Source organism: Penaeus monodon, chromosome 12 (assembly GCF_015228065.2).
Source record: "Penaeus monodon isolate SGIC_2016 chromosome 12, NSTDA_Pmon_1, whole genome shotgun sequence".
Lineage (NCBI taxonomy): Eukaryota > Metazoa > Arthropoda > Malacostraca > Decapoda > Penaeidae > Penaeus > Penaeus monodon.
In genome coordinates, this window is record NC_051397.1 from 11,917,061 (window position 1) to 11,939,560 (window position 22,500).

The 22,500-nt window shown below is 34.8% G+C and overlaps 2 protein-coding genes across 2 annotated transcripts in view; one reads left to right on the plus strand and one right to left on the minus strand.

Annotated features, from left to right (window-relative positions):
• Positions 1–15,307: 15,307 nt before the first annotated feature.
• On the minus strand, positions 15,308–19,640 carry LOC119579287 (WW domain-binding protein 4-like). Its single transcript, XM_037927046.1, has 5 exons — positions 19,557–19,640; positions 17,364–17,571; positions 17,031–17,250; positions 16,561–16,735; positions 15,308–15,796 (listed from the first exon to the last, which is right to left on the minus strand). Coding segments are annotated over exons 1-5 (825 nt in total). The 5' UTR covers positions 19,559–19,640; the 3' UTR covers positions 15,308–15,576.
• A 423-nt stretch (positions 19,641–20,063) lies between these two features.
• LOC119579621 (MBT domain-containing protein 1-like) overlaps positions 20,064–22,500 on the plus strand; it is a 23,299-nt gene continuing 20,862 nt past the window's right edge. The window contains 1 exon segment of the mRNA XM_037927537.1: positions 20,064–20,155. Coding sequence (XP_037783465.1) covers positions 20,137–20,155 — 19 coding nt within the window. The 5' untranslated portion in view covers positions 20,064–20,136.

Here is a 22,500-nt window from a genome sequence, read left to right on the forward strand (position 1 = left end):
AGGGCTGAGTCCCACTAAGGTTGGGGAAAGTGCCCCATCATTTGGGTCCCAGTCTCCGCCTTCCTAAGCCCCCCCCTACGACAAACAACGGGCCACGGGATGGGGGGGGAAGGTTATTTGTAGTAAAAGTTTTACCCAAGTACTTATATAGACTCTTGGCAACCTTTACATATGGCAGCACCTTCCTATAGCATGTGTATGTGATGAACTTTAAAAATAAATAGGCATTTTTATTTTATTGTTGGCGTGTTCTCGTATAATAAACTTTAAGAAATATTTAAATTTGAATTAATTAGTATAAAACAGCTAATGATTTTTAGTAGGACTATGACCTGAATATTGCTGGGGGGCCTGCAGTTTCGTTGGGGCACACTATTTTTGTTCAGTAGAGGGTTATCGGTAAAAAGGTCAAAATTATTATTTATTTAGGGAACAAAAGAACAATTGTTTCATTCTCCTCTATAATATTGTTAAAGAGACCCCACTGTCCATCTAAACTCATGTTCTTTAGACCAAGGAAAAAATGGTTAGTCATCTTTTTGTACTGTTCATCACTATATTTCAGTAACTCTAGAGTGTTTTCATTATTCGACAATTTTCTGCCGCATAAGCATCTCAAGCTTCATTATGCTTGGGTTCATTGATAATTATTACATATAGTGATCGGGTGAGGCTTGGGGAAGGACAAAGACCAGGTAAGGAAACGGAAAAGCTAAGGACGAAGACTAAAAAATAATGGCTTGGGAGGAGTTAAAATGATGGGGGCGGAAAAGTTACATTTAGAATAGTACTACATAGTTGTATTGGTTATGTGGAAGAAGGGTAGAGAAGGGAGGAAACTGAGGGGGTTAGCAGTAAGAAGTAAAGTTGTTAGAAGAGAAAAGGAATTGAGGAGTAGGATAAGCATTATGATAAAATTTGTGGCAAAAATGGGCACACGGTTGACGTTTAACGATTAGGATATGTTGGAAACCAGAACAAGAGGAAGAAGAGAAGGAAAACGGATAAGGAGAAAAGGATCATGGAAAATTAGTGTTTGAAGTGAGGGGTCTGAGGCTGGGGATCCCCTACACTAGGGCCACGGTTCCTGTCTTCCTAAGCCTTCCCACCTAACAACAACGAGCAAGGGATTTGGGAAGTAACTGGTAGGTTATGGATTAGTATGGTAATCTATGTAAAGAAGAAGAAAAAAGAAATAATGTATTAGTATACTAAAAATTATACTAATTAATAAACATCACCTATGGTTTCGTCTCTAATACTGCAAGTTAGCTGCACGTGAAATCTTAACAAATACCAATACAATAATATTATCTGCTCTATATGTCAGTACTTTATTATTTTTTGTTTGTGCTGTTATACTTGCACATTTGTTTGTTAATCTTGTTTGGGAAAGATACGTTAGTTGGGTTTTTAGCCAACATTTTTCAATTTCCTTCATAAAAATTACACCTGCTATCGGTCTTGTCAGTTTTTTAGAACAATGATTTCCCGTATCCCTGAAAATGGCAATTTCTTGTAGTATTAACACTTGTTATACTTGTAAAAAACTGGATTATGTTATAGTATCCTAATAGGTATTCTGTTAGTTCAAATTCTTTAGATATTATAAGATGCTTCCCCGTTGTTAACAATAAGTTAAAATTATCCCTCTAGTCACATTCAAAAAGGAAACCATAAATTCAAGCAATGGAGATTCAACCTTACATTTGCTTCATATTCTGTATTACAAAACGCAAGGTATAGAACCATGCCCTCAATAATGGGTGGTGTGTGGCGACGGCACAAGGGCATGCATACCCATCTAATTACATCTGATTACCAGCACTTCTCACAGACTTTGTCTAGACTCCTTGTATTCTCTCCATTCTGCTCTCTTGGGTGGTGGTGAGAAAAAGGTTGGCTTGCGTTGCATACTTTGAAGGTTGAATTGAGGAAACTAGGGTTCCACCTTAGTGTGCAAAGGAATATGGTAGGCTGAAAACTGTTGAAACTTGGGCTTTCTTTAATCACCATTTAGTTTCTAATATTATCCATTATTTTTTACTAAACAATAGATTGTCAAGGGCTTTAATAAACTCACAAAAAACTGATTACCTCTCATAATACAAATCCTTTTCACATTAATGAAGGCGTTTAAACTATTGCCTAGAAAGATAAGGTTATATAAGCATATCATTAAACCCTCAACCCATTTTCATTTCTTGAATTTAAGAGGAAAAAAATGTATATCCTCAGATGTGCGCGCATGATTATAAATCAAATATTTGAGTGGACAAAAAGCTTTATATCAAAAGATATTCTAAATACTGAGCAAGCTTGTCATTTCATGCAATGATAAAAAATACAAAAGATGACTTACTCCTCCCATAGATGCGTGAATCAGCACCTTTGGCTTGCGGATGGGGTTACTGTGGAAGAAAAGCAGCGCAATTAAGTCTCCATGAAAAAGACTGTGTATATATTTTACATACACATTTATATGCATAACTACTTGTTCATAACCATTACTTCCAGGACTGTCTTCTATTCTAATTCGTTGGCACTAACGGACATCATACCATTCATAATCAAGATTTCTTCCAATCAATTTTCTTTAGTTTTACCTAGTCTGGACAGCGTTAACCTAATCCTCGTATTATTGAAAAAAACAATTTATATACCATATGATAAAACCTTCAACATTACTTTTATGATATTATATAATCTAATGAATTATAAAATGTTGAAAATTAAGGACAGGGGCCGCGGTGTGTGAAACAGGAGAAAGTCAGGGTAGGATGTGTGATTATTAGATTTTGGAGGGGTTACAACCAAGGCTTTGAACGCCATCTGTAGGGTAACAAAAAGTACCTTATGTCAACTTGGGATTAATTAGCCAAAAGTTTTCTATACCTTACCGGTGAGGCCTTGCGGTTCTGGTTATGATTGGTTGGATTCTTTTGACAGGTGGCCATTGTTTATGTTTCAACTCTACCTGAACACAAAAAAAATACTTTAATTGTCTGTATACTACAAGTAGGGGTTATAAATCAACATCAATGGAATTACTATGGAAGGAGAGGCGGTAGAGGGAGAAAGAAGAGGAGAGGGGTTGGGGTTTCATGTAGTAGGAGTAGGTGTAGAGGGAGAAAGAAGGCGAGGGGGTAGATGGGAAGAACACGAAGGAAGAGGGGTAGAGAGGAAGAAAAGAAAGGAGAGGGGTAGAGGGTGGAGGATAGGAACAGAAGAGGGGAGGAGGGAGGTAGAGGGAGGGAAAGAAGAAGAAAAAGAAGGGATGCAGAAGGAGGAGGGGTAGAGGGAGAAAGAGAGAGAAAGAACGGAGAGGGGTAGAGGGAAGAAAAAAGAAGGACGAGGGGTAGAGGGAGGAGAAAGAAAGGAAGAGAAGGAAAGGGGTAGAGGGAGAAAGAAGGTAGAAATTTTTTTTATCTGGAGAGGGTGAAGAAGGAGAAAACGAACGAAGGAGAGGGGTATGAGGGAGTGAGGTCCCCGCATAGAAAGGAGTAAGGGGTAGAGGGAAGGGGAAAGAAGGAGAGGGGTAGAGGGAGAAAGAAGGAGAGGGGTAGAGGGAGAAAGAAGGAGAGGGGTAGAGGGAGGTAAAAGAAGGAGAGTGGTGTTAGAGGGAGAAAGAAGGATTCAGAGGCGGTAGAGGGAGGAATAGAAGGATTGAGGTGGGGAGGGATGAAATGAAGGTATGAGGGGTAGACGGGGAGATAAGAAGGGAGAGTGTAGGAGAAGCGAGAGTGGGTTAGAGGGAGAAAGAAGGAGGAGGGGTAGACGGGAGGAAAAGAAGGAGAGCGGGTAGAGGGAGAAAAAGGATGAGGGGTAGGAGGGAGAAAGAAGGAGAGGGGTCGATAGATGGATGAAAGAAGGATGAGGGGTTATGGAGGGAGGGGGTCGGAAGAAGGAGAGGGGTAGAGGGACGGAAAGGGAGAAAAGAACATTAGTAAGTGATAGAGGGGTTTAGAGCGGATGAAATACGCAAAGCCGAGAGGGGTAGAGAGGGAGAAAGAAGGAGAGGGGTATATGGGAGAGGGGGGATAAGAAGGTAGAGGGGTAGATAGGAGAAAGGAGGAGAGGGGTAGAGGCGAAGAAAGAATCCCGGAGGAGGTGGTAGATGGGGAGGAAAAGAAGGAGAGGGGTGTAGAGGGAGAAAGTAAGGAGAGGGGTATGAGTGGAGAAATGATAGGAGAGGGGTAGAGGAGGAAAAGAAGGAGAGGGGGTAGTAGGAGAAAGAAGGAGAGGTGGTAGATGGGAGAAAGAAGAATGGAGGAGGGGTAGAGGGTGGAGAAATAGAATAGATAGGAGAGGGTGTAGAGGGTGTGGGAGAGAGAAAAAAGGGAACAGAAGCAAGAAGATTAGAAGGATTGAAGAGGGGTAGAGGGAGAAAGAAGGAGAGGGGTAGAGGGCGGAGGAAAGCAAGATGAGGGGTGGGGGGGGGTGGGGGGGGGGGAACGGGGGTAGAGGAGAGAAAGAAGGAATGAGGGGTAGACGGGGGAGATAGAAAGAAGGAAGAGGGGTAGAGGGAGAAAGAAGGGAGAGGTTGTAGAGCGGGGAGAAAGAAGAAGGAGAGTGGGTAGAGTGAGAAAGCAAGGAGGGGAGTGTGGTAGAGGGAGAAAGAAGTGAGAGGGGTTAGAGGGAGAAAGGGAAGGAGAGCTGAGGGGAGAGGAAGAAAGAAAGGATTCGAGGGGTTGGGGGAAAGAAAGAGAAAGACAGGAGAGGGGTTAGAGGCGAGTAATGGAGGAAAGGATACAGAAGGAGAGGGGTTAGAGGGGAGAAAGCGAGAAAGGAGAAAGGAGAGGTAGAGGGAGAACAGCGAGAAAAGGAGAGGGTGTTTAGAGGGGTGAGGAAAGCAGGAGAACGAAGGTAAGGGGTAGAGGGAGATGATTGTCCTGGTCCATGACGCCAGACTAATCACAGTGGGAGGACTAGAAAAACAGTTCCAGTACACAGACTTTACAGGAGAGTAATGGCTGTGGTAACAGTGATTTTACCTAATAAGGTACAACACCGGCACTCTCCATGATTAATGGATACGGGGACCCTAACGTACTTAACTCCAAGAGCAATTCAAAACATGGAAAAGACTACATATTAAGTATGTCAGCTGTGATCTCGGCACCTTTCCTGGTTCAAACATGAATCACCTACCGTAAAAAAGTTTTTGCTGACTAGGAATAGATTTGACACGTGAGGTCCAGTTCTATGGTAAATAGTGAAAATAAGCTGGTACTCAGATGTAATTGTGGTACAGCAAGAAACGGCCGATACGCTACAGGTTTCAAGGCCAGCTCGTATCTATGTTGTTTCTTATCTCATTTGTTCATGTCTATCAAGATGGAAGTGTAGCTTTAGAAATCTTGGCATATATGACAACTCAATATTACAAAAAAAAAAAAAAGTGTGGAGTGTATTTTACCTTGATGACTTAAACTAAGACCCTTTTCATCTACTGGCAATATAAAGGTGGCATAAAATTTTCAAAATGATAAAAAGGAGTAAAGACAGAGCGCAAGGTCAAACCACCTATCATTTTTTAACGTCCTCCCATTGTATTACCTTCTGTTGCATGTGTCAAACTCGATACTGCAAATTCTCTCAAAGTCGCTCTTAATTATTACTTCTTAAAACAAATAATTATTTGTAAAACTTTGTACCAAGTGCTGTTTTTTCCACATTCATGTGCATGTTAATTGCATTCTCTTGGGTCCTGTCTTTCTTATTATAAGTCTTTGACATGTTTTGTAATATTTACACTATTCGTGCAATAACCTTCTGCCAACTATGCATTTGTCACCCGGGAATATTTGAAAGGCCCCATGCAACGCTGGTGAGAAAAGTATTGCGTTGATTACAGGTCTTTCTTAAAGCACCATATGTGGATATCAGAACAAACAAAACAAAAAATTCGTATTTCAGTCCATCAAGTGCCCAAGTGCTGAACAAAGTTGCAATTAGAAAACCAAGCAATTCTAACCATTGATGGAAGCCAAAAGAAAGTTTCGGTATTTGCTATTCTTACCTGTCGGTTTTTTACTCTGGGGGTCGGTCAAAGGAGTTCTCTTCGCCAGACGCTACGCCTGGCTAGGGAATGTATAGATCACTAGTTAAATCCTAGGAACATGTATTTACCACGAGGTCCTGGGCTGGCTAGGGAAGTTATAGATTGCTGTGTCTAAAATCCCATAGTGATTTTCTTATAGTTTAGATTTGGTTTACTGGTTAGGATACACATTGTCTATCGTATTTGCCATAAATTTTTAACCAAACTGGACTTTAATCCTTCGTTTTTTTTGGGTTGTTGGCACCACGTTAAGAACATAGAAAGTTTCAAAGATGGTTCACTTCGCTTGATTTTTGCTTTCTTTTACTTGTGATTTTAGCATATCTTCTATGCTCTTCTCTGGATTTTGTTACATTTCTGTTCTCTACTTCTTATTTTGGACCTGTTTTATACTCTACTTCTTCTCCCGATACACTCCAGGCATATCTTTACCAGTGCCCTCTGCTTCATAAGGTACTCCTCTTCCTTTTTTTACCCTCCTCTCGTCTCTCTTTTCATAATAATTATATCACAGGTATTTGCCAGCGTGAATGATACCAATAATCTGATTTCACCAATTTTTTTCTCGGACACATGAAAATATCAAATAAATCTAAGCACAAAACACATATCGCCTGCGAGGACAAAAATCCCATGGAGTCATGTCTACTTTGTCGAAACAAAATTTGTACCAATGTACTCCACACTGTGCTCAGCTCCTATAGCAATGGAGGCTATTAGTATGCCCTGGACCAATCTCAATTCCCAAAGTCCTTGAACATTGGCGTCGGAAAAAAGTGTGTTTTTTCTTTCTGAATTTCATTAGTATCTGATATCAATTTATGTTATATATGCTTGTTGACATTATTGACGATTAACTTTATTTGTTATTCAAAATCTTGGTAATATGTAACAAACAATGAATAATAATGTAACAATAGGCAATTTTTCAACAATCATGGAGAATCCTTGGTCGACAGGACTTGTAGAGCCATCTATGTGTAAAGACACAAAAACTGAACTTGTGTATCCAGTTGGCATGGAATTTATTCTTCTGTTATCCATGCTGATCTGGGTTCACCAAGCAAATAAATCTTAAACTTACTTGTTAATATGCTAAGAACATTGACACATTCAATATCCTTTAATAGCCCTTCTTTTATGCATACATCAAACAGCAAGATCTGGCATTTTGTTTTTTCTTAAAATTATTATTAATACTACAGTCCGCTTCTCTTATGTCATATAAGGTCCAAGATTATATATATGGATTTTTGTTCCTTCTTTAAAAAGATGTGACAATGATCAAGAGTAATATTACAATAACCTTCAATTACTTTACTAGTTTACCAATACATTCTTACTTACACAAATCACACTGCTCGCCTACCACCAAGAAGTGCCACAGGAAGTTCAAAATAGCTGTCAGGTTAAATAAACTAGTTTTTTTTTTTTCTCCCCTCGATACTTCAAAAACTGTATTTGAACTTTTATAGTTCCGTGTGCTTGAGATACCTATTTTGAGTCTACGGTTTCTGAGGCTTCGGGTTCCTTTACGTCCTCGCATCTGGTACCAAATAACGATTCAATAGTATATATATAAATGCAAATTTTTTAAAAGGTCAATAACGGTGTTCATTATTCGGAAAACCTATGCTTCAGATCACATAGAATGCCAACACAACGTTCTAGCATTGCGCATTGTCGTCAGATGTCAAATTACATGGGACATATTATCCAGCAAGGCGTGAGTGCCTATTTTTACATTTCACTATTGTCTCCTTAACATACTATGACATACTGCTCAACCGCTTCTCGGTTGTGCTCCGAAGATTTCGGTACACCAACACGACACCTCTGGGTTTAAGACAACATGTTGAGTTGGAAAGAATCCACCACACCATACAATTTTTTTATCTGGAATCGTTATGACCTCTCATCGCATTTTTCCGCCTTTCGGACAATTTGTGATATTTTAATGATGTAACGAGCACTTATTCACCAACGTTCTCTTACGATTATTTTGCAAGGATTATCCACAGTACATGTGAGGAAGGAAATTCTTTGATCTTACACTCTACTTACCGTACAAGGCCGAAACTGTGGCTAAGGCCTGTCTCAAAATCAACAATAAACGTATGAACCACATCGTTTGCAGACATAAAGTAAATAATAAAAATCGATCATTCTTAATTCTTCTTCAGTCTGTATCATCCAGCTATATGATACTTGATATAAACAGCACAAATAGGTTGCAATAATTTTAGTGATTAATCCCACTAAAAAACTTACAAGCGACTACAATAATACAATACCTGTTAGTGCGAAGTCTTGACGGGGGGTCAACCGAGAGAGGCGCTCCCTGTGAAAGTAAAACACACGTGTACATGAGCGCTGTGGAGGGGGGACCCGCGGACAAGCGACAAAAGACGAGCGAAGAATTTGTCAGTAAGTGAGATGTAGTATAGAGGATAGAGAAGGAGAGAAGATGAGAGAGATTGTAGATAAGCGTATGACTTATATATACTATATAGATATGTGTCTGTATTATACGTATGGATATATATATATATGGAGTGTAGAATACTGGTAGATATAGTTATAATGCATAGATCCATATAGATCGATAAGATTAGATATATATAGTAGGTATATATAGATATATACTATAATATATACATTACTAGTAATGACATATCAGTATAACTATAGATACATAGTATATTATATATAGACTATATATATATATCTATAATATATAAATGATGACTGTATGTAGTTCATTCGTATGTACTGTTATGTATGTATATATATATATATATATATATGATATATATTAACATATTATGTGAAGTATATTAGATATATAGACTGTAGAGATATTATATGTTGTATGTTGTATTGTATGTATGTCATGTATGTATGTATGTTGTATAATATATTCATCATTATATTATTCAGTATATATATATAGATTCTAATATATATATATGTATATATATATATATATGACATATCTATATATATATTTTATATATTATATATATATATAATTCATATATATATACACTATATATATATATCATGTGTTGATGTGTTGTGTGTCCCTTCTCCTTCCCTTTAATCCGTGCGTTGTGGTGCTTTGTGCGATGTTGTGTGTGGTTGTGTGTGTGTGTTTTTGCATCTTCGGGTTGTTGTGTAGTCGGTATCTGTTGTGTGTTCCCCCATGACTATCTGTGTCGTCTGTTATGTGTATATATAGATAGAGTAGATACATCATGTACTGTGTATGTGTATGCACCACACACCATACACAGGCACCACATTATATGTGGATGTCGCGCCTCTGCGGCGCTGCGCGGCGCCGCCGCTCTTCTCTCGCACGCGCGCGTCTCGCGCTGCGCGGGTCGTGCGCTCGCGTCGCGCGCGCACCGAGCGCGCGCGGCGCGCTCGCGTCACACACACACACACACACACACACACACCACCACCACACACACACACAAAACACAAACACCACACACAACACACCACACCACACACACACACTACAGACACGAAGAGTAGATAGAGTAGAGATAGAGCGAGATAGGATATATATAAGAGTATGAGAGTATGAGAGAGATACGAGAGACTAGAGAGAGAGGAGCTAGAGAGGATAAAGAGGATAATAATATGGAGAGATGAGATAGAGATGATATATATAAGGAGGGAGATATAATATATAAAGAGGGAGAGAGCAGACGAGGAAAGGATCTGCGAGAGAGAGAGAGAGAGAGCAGAGAGGATCGAGAGAGCAGAGAGAGGGTGGACGAGATGAGAGAGAGAGAGAGAGAGCGAGAGAGATCGGAGAGAGAGAGGAGAGAGAGCGCAAAAAGAGACACGACAAAGGGAGATGATATATTATATAGAGAGAGAGTAGAGAGATAGAGAGGAGAGGAATGAGTATAAGATATATCAGATATAAACTATATGATATATATAGTAGTATGATTAGATGATAAAGATAGACAGATAGATAGAGATAGGATAATTAGGAGTAGGATAGAGATAATAGAGATAGATTAATATGATATCAGAATACATATATATGATAGATATACTATAATAGATATACAGAACATAACATTCAGAGTATATATATAGATATATATAGGATGAGTAAGATGAATAGAGAGATGATATAGATATTATATATATATATATAGTATAGGATGAGAGAGACAGATAGAGGGTATAAGATAGATATATATAGATATAGCGAGATATATATATATATATATATACTAGAGGATACTTATTAGATAGAGAGAGAACATACACACATCACACAACCCCAACACCCACACACTCATCACACACATCACACACACCAACACACATCACACAACAACACACACGACACACACACACACACACAAAACATCACACACACACACACACCCATACACACACACACACACAACACACAAACATACACACAAACAAATATGATAGATATTAGCTAGATATATATTCTATATATATATTATATATAATGATATGACTATAGATAATATATATCGTATACAGTATTATATACATATATCGACATGATAGAGACATAGACATACAGATATAATATTTATAATAGATTATATGTAATAGATATATATGTATTCTATATATATATATATATCTATATATTATATATATATAATATATATAGATATGTATAATTCTTTCTTATCTATATATCTTATCTTTTTTTGTATATATACAACACATAATATAGATTATATATATTATATAATATATATATATATATATATTATATATATAATCTATACATTTTTTTTTTTACTAAGGACATTGGCGATCATGGATTCAGATTTCAACACTTAACTTAAAAGCCGCAGCAATCAAGAACAAGATTCAGCTATTCCCCAATCTTATCGGTTATGACCACGACACACAGGCGAGCAGCAACACAAAGACTGCCTAGTCCTTAGCTGACTGGGGAGCCTAACGGCTCCCCTGTTGATCTCCATTTCACCTTCAGCACCCAGCCATACCTGTGGGCACTCACTCACAATTACTCCAGAAAGAGATATAGACCAGTCCATGTAGTAGATGCCAACCATCTACTACAATTTATATTTATATATGTATATATCTATAATACCGACATATATAATAGAGAGAGAAAACCTGTATGCATACTCAACACACACACACACACACACCACACACACACACACCACACACACACACACACACACACACAAACAAACAACACAACACACACATATATATAGCTAGATACTATATATATATACTATAATGATATATATACTATACATAGATATAATTATATATATATATAATATATATATATAGCCAGCATAAATAGACAAGAGTTCAGGACAGATACGATCATATATGAGATATGAATATATATATCCTATATATATATTATAATACTATATATACTATATATATACGACTATATAATATTTATATTATATATATAGATAATATATATATAGTGTATATACATATATAGAATAGTAATACTATATATCATATATATATATATATGAGATATATACTATTATATCTAAGCTAATATTTATATAATACATAATCTATCATATATATAGATACCATCATATATATATATATATATATATATCTTTTTATACTCTTATATATATATATACAATTGTCAGTATCTGTCTGACTATTCTGTCTATTCTATCTGGCTATATATAATAGATATATATATACTATACATATATATAATTATATATAGATATATATGATATATTATAATATATATAATATATAATATATTATATATCTATACTATAAATATTATATATATATATTTTATATATATGACACCAATCATAGATATATATACCTACGATGTATATAAATATCGTCGCCGTCTTCGGTCGCGTCCCTGTTTCTGTCTTCGTTACGGGGTCGTTGTGTGTCTGTGTGGTGTACCCATATACTTGTTTATCCTTTAATGTGTGTGCGTCTGTGCGGCTTACATACATATATATTAGTATATACTATATACTATTATATTATTTAGATTATAAATATTATTTTATAATATATTATTATATATTATAATTATAATTATAATCTAATATAATATATCCCTGGCATAACTATTTATAGTATATAAATATATATATTAATATATATTAATATAATATATACACTTTAATATATATAATAAATATATATATTTATATAATGTATCGTATGGTCTACTTATAGAAAAAGTATTTATATATCTATAATAATTAATGTCAAATGATACACCCACCACACACATCACACCAAACACACACTTACCACACACCAAACCCACCACACACCAACCACACACAACACACACACACACACACACCACACACAACTACACACTAAACACAACACACACACACTACACACACACACACTTTTCTCGTGTGCTAGCTTTTTTCGTTGTGTTGATGTCGATAGATGTTGATGACGTACGTATTGGTATAGAAAATACATATATCTAATCTATATATATGATATATATTATATATATATGTATGTCTATATATATATATATGACGTAATACTATAATATATATATCTATATATAATATATAATAATATATATATTTATATATATTATAATATAATATACATAATATATTACTATATAAATATATTATTATATATATAATATATATATATATATATATAATTATATATAATACATATTATAAATAATGGTAAACACTCTTCCGTGTATGTGATACTTCTTTATGGGTAGTAGAAAATCCATAGACTGCAAAAAAAAAAACAACAAAACAAACCAGAAAAAGAGACATTCTTTGCAAATCCACCTGGATCGCCCATCTCACAGAAGAGTGAGTGAACTGGACGAGGACACTGGAAAAAGATGGAAAAGCTTGAGGAAAACGACCCAGAGAATTGATAGAGCAGAGAGAGGCTAGAAGGAGAAGAGATGGACTGAGAAGATTACACAAAGAGAGAGAGGAGCGAGAGAGAGCAGAGAGAGACGAGAGAGAGGAGAGAGAGGATGAGAGATCGAGATAGAGAGAGAGAGAAGGCAGAAGAGAGAGGAGAGAGTATGAGAAAGAGAGAGAGAGAGAGAGAGAGTGAGAGAGTGATATGAGACGAGAAGAAGAGGAGAGAGAGAGATGGAGAGAGAGAGAGGATGACGAGAGGCAGAGTGAGAGATGAGAGAGAGAGAGATGATAGATTGAGATTTTTTTTAGAGTGAGAGAGAGAGAGAGTGTACCTATGTATGTATATTAAATACCTATGATAATAACAATGACATTAATGGTGAATAGTGATAACAAACTAATAACAGCAGTTATGCAATAATGATTGCTGATAATAAGCAAAAAGTTGAATAAATTTAATCAAATAGTCATTTTATAATCCTGTTTGTGTTTCATCTGTTTGTTTGAAGTTACACTTGATATCATATTCCAAAGTTCCACATGACTACATAGTTATAGTTGAGTAATTTCAATAAAAATGGGGCACATCGCCCCCCCCCCATGTCTGAAGCCATTATTCCATGAAAAAGACCTCCACTCCTTAGTGGAGGTCTTTTCAATTAGATGCAAAATAGGATGATAATTGACAATGTAAATATTAAAAAATGACACCCACACACATATTCCGAGTTTATTAGAATCCTCTTTTCACTCAATTATTACCATTTTTGTTGTTATTATTACTATTAATAACATAATAATAGTAATAACAATAATGATAAAAATAATGATAATAATGATGGCAATAACAAAAACAATAATAATAATAATAATAATAATAATAATAATAATAATAATAACAAAAAACAATAATAATAATGAATAAAAAAATAATAATATATAATAATAATACTACATAATAAACAGATAATATATAATGAAAATAATAAAAGGATAATAATAATAACAATATTGATATTCACTAATAATAATGAAAATATTGTGAAAATATTACTGATAATTGTAATAATTATGATAATAGTAATAATAATGATAATAGTAATAATAATGAATGATATACAGTTATAACAATAGAATAATAATTGTATAATGATAATACTCTCATATATTGTATTATCTGCTTTACGTTTACTGCGAAATCTTCAGTTCATACTACTTCTTCAAAAATACATATGATTCTGATGAACATATACTCAATATGTGTCATATACAATTAGTAGTGTAAGGATTCTACATTATCAGTTATGATCATTATTAACAGTATTTTATCATATTTATCATTATCCTTACTATTATTATTATTGTTATCATTATTATTATTATTATTATTATTATATTATTATTATTATTATGTTATTATTATCATTAGATTATACTATTTATATATTTATGCTCATCATCATTTTCATTATAATTTATCAGCACGTATTAGCATATTGTATTTATCTATCCTTTTTACTGCTAATATTATTATCATTATGATAATATATATGATCATAAAAATGTTCATGATAATAGTAATGATACATATACTGTAACAAGCACAAGAAGGATCTGGGGTAAACAGCGCCCAATTTCCCTTGCTGGGACTCACTGTGTTGTCAGAGTTTACCAAGTATCAATATAATTTTTTCTTTACTTCCTTCCCCCCTCCCCCATGTATTTGCTTCTGGCCATGACACTGAAAATACCAATAATATTAATGATAAAAATAGACCAACAAGATGTAAATGTAATGTTGGCAGTGTACATATTTTTTTGTTATTATAATTGGTAACAAGAACAAAGTACAAAAATTTGTAATTTATTTAATCCTTCATGAATATGCAAGTATAAGTATATGCAAAGGATATAATAATGTATCGTAAATAAAAAGACAATAGAATGAAGTCCATTGTGGAACATAAAAAGACAAATCAATTTAGTCCTATATTCTAATGTGTCAAAAAAAAATGTAAGTTGGTATTAACCCTATCTATTTTACATTTACTTTTGTGACTTTTAGAAATTAGATTTAAGAAAATATAATTTGTATTACATTACAGCTATATATGCTCTTTTACCTGTTTGCCATATAACACATGTACAGACAATATATAGATATTTCATTTTCATAGTAAATTTCAAACACATTTCATAGTTTATCTCAAAACACTTTTAAATCAATATTTTTGCTTCCTTCTCTTCCCCTTAATTTCCTAAAAACACACAGTGGAAACTTAGTAAAAAATATATAAAATATCAATAAGGCTTTTATTCAAAATTACAATGTGTGTCTCTTTAGCCATCACATAACAGGCTAGTTTACTAGAAGAAAGAGTCACAGAGAAACAGAGAAAGAAAAAGGGAATAAGAAGAGAAAATACTAATGGGAAAAATGGAAAGTATATATAGGCATGAAAGAAGGAAGATAAAAAAAAAAAAAAAAATAGTATGGAAATAATTTATAATAAAATCACTAAAATGAAGGAGAGAAAAAAAGAAAAGAAAAAGATGAGGAAACAACTATAAATCATCTGTTCTCCGTCTCATATTCTTTTTCATGTCGTCGGCTTGCTTTCTTCTTGCTATATCCGACACTTTCTCACCTGCTTCATGCCTTGCTGAGAGAGTCACTGTCTTCTCCTTAAAAGAAGACTCCTGTTGTTTGAAGGACAGCTCAGGACCATAGTACTCATTTTCAGGTAGCTCTGGTAACTGGTAGTCAATCTGCTTGGCTGGTTCCCTGACAAGAGTTTTTCCAATTAAATCAAGGAAAAATGTGACAAGGTACTACTACATAAAAATGCAATGTGGTGAAATCATAAGGTAAAATTGAATAATGCCATCAAGTTGATGAAAATATAGTGAGAATATGTAGTGAATGAATAATGAATAATTCTTTAAAAGCAAAAAAACATCTGGTCAACAAAAAAGAGGGATAAATTTGTGATTCATGTCATGAAATGGACATATTAAGAACAAAATGAAGTTTCATAGAAACTATTATACAAATTTTGAATATTTAAGACTTGTCTATACAATAAATAACAAGAATTCAAGTGCTTAAACTGTTCCTAATATTAATGATACACAGCTGTTTTTTAGATGAAGTAATGGCCTACAGTAAATATTATAACTTCTGGGGTTACTGGAATGAATAATAATAAAAAAATATAAATATACTCCAACTTACAACAAAGTTTCAGTTACTTAAATATCTCTATTTGTACAAATGTATTGAATGATGAATTTCTATTATCATAAACAGCAATATATTTACTAAGCCTCATACTTCAAACATATCCATACACTCGAAAAAAAAAAAAAAAAAAAAAAAAATTTGGTGTTTTGGTACATAAAACAATAAATGATAAATGATATTTAGTAACCAAATATTTCTACAAAAGACAAGATAATACTCCTTAACTCTAACCTAAAACTTCAAATACAGTGAACTGCATATCTATAATCTTAAGCTTCAAAGACAGGAGGAAATGAGCTTCATACTTTTCAATTTTTTTCCATGAGCTAAAGGCTTCGGCTTTCAGGACTGGACACAAGGAGAGAGTGCAGAGGGTGAGAGTATGTCGTTCTCCTGAATCCCTTTGCCCACTCTTGGTGCTCAATTTTTCCTGTTCTTCTATGGATAAGTAACCATCTTCTGGAGTCTCCCATTTTGATTCTGCAAGAATTGATAATCAATCAGATGGTTTAAAATTTTGAAATTCTACTCAGGATAGGTTAGGGAAGAGTTCAGCAATTATGCAACATAAACTAAGAATAAAAAAACATTATATATCATATGTAATCGAACTTCATACCAGAGTTTGCCACAAGATGGACACAGACAGACAGAGACAGAGACAGAGACTGACAGACAGATGGACACACAAACACACACTGCCATGTGTGCACACAAGAAGAAAAAGAAGAAGAAGAAAAAGGTGAATAATTACTCAGCCAGACAAGCAACTTACCACCTGTTCCAATGTGCCAGTAATAAGTGTAACCTTCTGGCGACTTTGCTTCATACCAGTTCTTGATTACAGATGCTTCTTTTTTACTACTGTTTTTTGATTCTGTCTTTTTATTCTTGATGACAATTTCTGCATTACTAGCTGCAGCAATTTCGCTTATTTTGGATCCTGTCATGTCGGGATTCTGCTCAATGTCGCTTTTGTATGCCTTTAATGCTGCCTTGAGACAAAATACATCATTATCAAATCTTAAGTCTAAAGATCAATGAAAATAATACAATTCAGTGATATGTATAACCATCTATCCTATAAACTTTTTCCTCCAAGAAGTACCTCTTCCATTGATTTGAGAAAGTCAGCTTCATTTTGCTTGGCCTCAAAATCTTCCCGTCCCTTTTTTCCCATCTCTGCCAGCCGTATCTGCACATTTTCTTTGTGACGTTTTCCCCTCTCATGGAATTCGATGCTAGGCTTGTTGTCTGCTATCCAGCATTTACAGAAGTCACAAAACTTCCTTGGATTTGACTTCCAGTATTCAGACCTAAAAGCAGATATGTAAAAATAAGTAAGAACCAAAAACAACAGGAACAAGGACAGGAAAAAAGAAGAAGAAAAAAAAAAGACATATCAATAAAGTAATTATAGAATTTCACTTTTTTGTTTTTTTTTAACTGATGCAATATTACATTCAATGTTTATATAATATACTGCAATGAGGATATGTATAAATAAGACGACACACTGGTTAATCAATAAGCAAAAAATGTCTTGGTTGTGGTTTTTGTGAGTATCTATGGTCATATATGGATACACACACACACGCACACACATGCACACGCACACCACACACAACAAACACAAACCCACACACACACACACACAAACACACCACACACACAAACCACACACACACCACACATCACACCTAATGGTACAGATACAGATATATAAATATAAATGATAGATACATACTATGATATAGATATATTATATATGGATATCATATCTAATCACAGAATATACATAATATTATATTATATATATTATATATATACTGTATTATATATATTGATAATATGTATATAATATATATATAATAATTATATATTATATTATATATATTACACACAACACACAGCACACACACACACACACACTATATAATAATATAATATATATATATATATATATATATATATATTAATATACTATATATATATATAGTATATATATAAAACCCCACACACGCATGTGTATATAAACATACATATATATACATATCTATATACACATATATACATACACATCTACTTTTTAAAAATCTATCTATATACATTTATTACATATATTTATTCATATCTACTTATTTATCTAGCTATCTTTTTATTTAAATATGGAATTTCCTTCACAAATTGATAATAAGGTAGTACTTAAGTATATATTATAAAATGACTGTACTAAGATGGTGAAAATCTAATGACACTCACAGAGAGGGAAAATCTAAACTCAATGGTTTATGAAATAATCTACCAAAAATAAAATTTGAAATGAAGAAAAACAGTGACTGGGTTAGGTAGTGGAGGCAAAATCCCAAGATTTAGAATGATAAATGATAATTTTAGATTCATATGAGTGAACCTATGGTTCTCTATTTAATCCCTCAGTGACAGTATCAGAAAATGGAAGAAGATAGAAAATACTAAGAAATTCCAAAACACTGCAAATAATTACAACAAAACATAATTATTGCAAGACTGGTTGGATGTGTGAAACAAGGAATACCCTCAGACCTATTCTGAAATTCCCTTGAATTTCAGAAAAATAAGGAAAAGAAATAAGTTAAATATGTGTTTCTGTGAATGTTTGTGTGTGTGTGTGTGTGTGTGTGTGTGTGTGTGTGTGTGTGTGTTGTGTGTGTGTGCTGTGTGTGTGTGTGTGGTGTGTGTGTGTGTGTCTATATCTATTATCTACTTATATATATATATATTATATATATATATATATAATATATATATATATAATATAAATGAGATGAGAGAGAGAGAGAGAGAGAGAGAGTGATGTGCGTGAGTGAGTGAGTGAAGTGAGTGAGTGAGTGAGTGAGTGAGTGAGTGAGTGAGTGGGAGTGAGTGAGCTAGTGAAGGAGTGAGTGAGGAGTGATGGAGAGTGAGTGACTGTGAAGTGAGTGACAGTGAAATGAGGAGTGAGTGAGTGTACTGTGAGTGTGTCATGTGTGTGGTCGCTGTGTGTGTTGTGTGGTGTGTGTGTGTGGTGTGTGTAGGTTGAGTGAGGGAGGATCTCAGTGAGTGAGTGAGTGAGTGATGGGAGTGAGTGTGTGTGTGTGTGTGTGTGTGTGTGTTGTGTGTGTGTGTGTGGTTGTGTGTTTTGTCGCTGTCATCTGTCCGTGAAGAGACGAGAATAAATAATAAATGTATATGTATATCTATAAATATGCACGTAAGAACTTTTCTTTATATAACCTGCCAGTTACAAGTATGGAATAATAACGAAAACACTCTTTCTCACATAGCCTGTGTATATAGAAGAATTAATTCAAAATTTCGAGTTTCTCCTTCAATTGTCAATCTTGTTTACAAATATCAATCTAAATTCTGATTTGACTTCCCTTTCTTTTTCTAAGTTTAGGAAAGAGAGATATTTTAGCACGGTAGAATATAAGTTTTTATACATAATTGAGATTATTCATCATAAGCATATTACATGACAATGTGGGACTTTTAAATTAGACAATAAACATTGAGATTTTGATTTGACTTATTCCAAAATTATCCTTTTTGATTTTAAACAAAACTTACGAGGAGAAGTTCATCTAAAATATAATACCATGAAAACGAAAAATTATCTGTGATCCTAAGTACATTTTTGGATATAGCAAAGCCTCGAAACAAAGTACAAAACACGAGAGTCGGAAATTTTAAAAGAATTAAACCTCTGGCAAAAAATTCGCGCTAAAAAATCTGGCGCATGCGCAGTCGTAGTCGTGTTGTTTGGCTTGATCGATGCGGTCGTGAGTGAAGCCTCGCATCCGCTCCTCATTTCATCATTTCATCTCAATTCATGCTCCTGGGTCGTCTCTCTTTGCCTAATGATGGCGTCCCAAGATGGTAGGTATATTCGAGAAGGGCAAGAGGGAGGTTAGAGAAAGTTTTATCGTAGAACGAAGTTGAAATAGAGGAGAGATGGGGGGTGATGCCCAACACTGCCGCTTGAGGGGGAATTACTGAGATGAGACAATAACAAAGGCATTTTTTTAGGGTTTTAGGGACGCTAGAGAATTGCACGCCTTTAGGTGATGAGGAACGGAGGAGAAGGCATAGAAGGAAAGGTGGGAGTCCGTCAACAAATAGGAAGTGAGGGAGGAAAGGATAAAAGAGGAAGGGAGGAGGAGGAGGGAAGTGGCGGGATTAGAATAACGTCATAATCGTCGTTAATTTTTTTGAGATTTTCGCCTTTGGGGTTATCGAATTTAAACTCTCAAAGCTTTATTAAAATGTATTCGAGGAAATCTTTCATTATGTTAGCTTTGTGATCTTTAATTATAGGAGATGCCTGTTGAGATAGGTGTCACACCTCTGCAACTACATTTTGATCAGTATTGTTTGTCAGCATATTTTGCAATGTGTCTTATTTTGACCATGACCCTTTATAGTTTTCATAGTTAATTATTACAAGACACCATATGTCTTCTATTGTCTTTTGCACCACACCCTAATAGTGTGGTGCAATGGACAGCACAGACATACATATTGGTGTAAATTCCTTGAGTGTTTGGCAAGACTGACAGGTTCTGTGCATTTTATACATTGTATACATGAGTGGAGTTTGTTGTGCTTTGCTGGTGCTCTGGAGGTGATTAGGTCATATTGGTTGTATGACTTTGTGCTAACTTCTGGTTAGATTGTAAACCATCACAGATGAAATCAAGTTTTTAAATGGATCTGGATAGGGTGTAGCAAATAGAATTATGAGTAATAGGTCTTGTATTTTAAAATGCTAGTATACTCTTCTGTTATCAGTTTTACTTCATTATTCTTAGTTTATCCTGTTTTCTTACTGTTATAAGTATGGCATGCATCAGTAAATGCCATTCTGCACTTGAGCAATTGTCCAGCATCTGATGTGTGTGCGAGAGCTAATTCCAGCCGTTAAGACATAGATTCCTGACATGATGAAGTGTCACTTTGCATTTGTTAATAATGGCCATGTTATGATAGCCTATCACACATTGTCATTGGGGTTAACCCAATCGGCACAGAGGCAAGAATACATGCCATGCCCACTGTAATATAAGTTTATTCATTGTATTTATACATAGATGGCTTTACACAGTGCTTAGTCACCCAGGAGTCAGTTATTAGTCCTCTTTTAGTTACTCTTTTCCTTGACTTTTGGGAAAGGTCATTTGTATTATTTCATTGTCTTAAATGTTACCAAGATTATAAAAACAATTGAACAATCAAAACATCAATAACAATAATAACAGTATCAATATCAATTATATGAAAAAGAAGAACACATTTTCCAGCCAATTCAAGGAATGGAGAAATCAGGATCGGTCACAAGGACATAATGATATACTCATTGCTGGCTGAGCAAATGTGGAGCCATCTGTATGTATCAAAAATCACAAAAAGTTATAGGGTACAGAACGTAAAGCTATTGTGGTTGGGTTTAAGCAGCATGCCCCACTGGGGTTTTACTGACCATCACCAGGGGTTCTTCGAGAAATTGTAAAATAAATATGCATTATTACAAAAATGACAGTGATCTTAGCTCTTAAGTTCTGGATGATGTGACCATCAGATCATGAAAATTTTTTGACGAGGGGCGGGTGATGCGAACATGCTGTCATGGGAAAATTTGACTATGGGTTGTGGTGACGCAAACTTGGGGTGAAGCTGTCATGAGGATTTTGACTAAAGGCTAGGGTGACAGGAATGACCTGCCACAAGTGCACAAAGCTCATGGAGTATTAGGAAGGGGCTTTTTGCACCATTTCCATCGATAAAAGCATGTGGAATATACTGCTCATGAGCCATGACTAAAAGAGCACTGGCTCTAGGGAGAACACTATTTTCATGCTTAGGATCTTATTTCTAGAAATAATAATATTTATTTTTATTATTTTTGCTCTGAGTTATGGACTACCTAGAGACATGATATGGAGTCTGGATAAAATAACAGATATAGATATTGGAAAATGTCAAAAAGCTAAAATGTTTATGCAGAAAAAGAGAAACTAACATTGGTCCCAGCACAGGAGTGTTCATGCATCCAGCCGACAGGCTGCACACCCTTCAGAGTGGCCACTCAAGTAAGCCTAATGCCTGTATTTTGGGCTTTGTGGTGGCAGTGAAGCATCTGGATCCAATGAGTTAATTTATGATTCATACTTAGTACTCAACTGTACATCACAGTTTTCAGGCACCAACATACTCATATGTGTCAG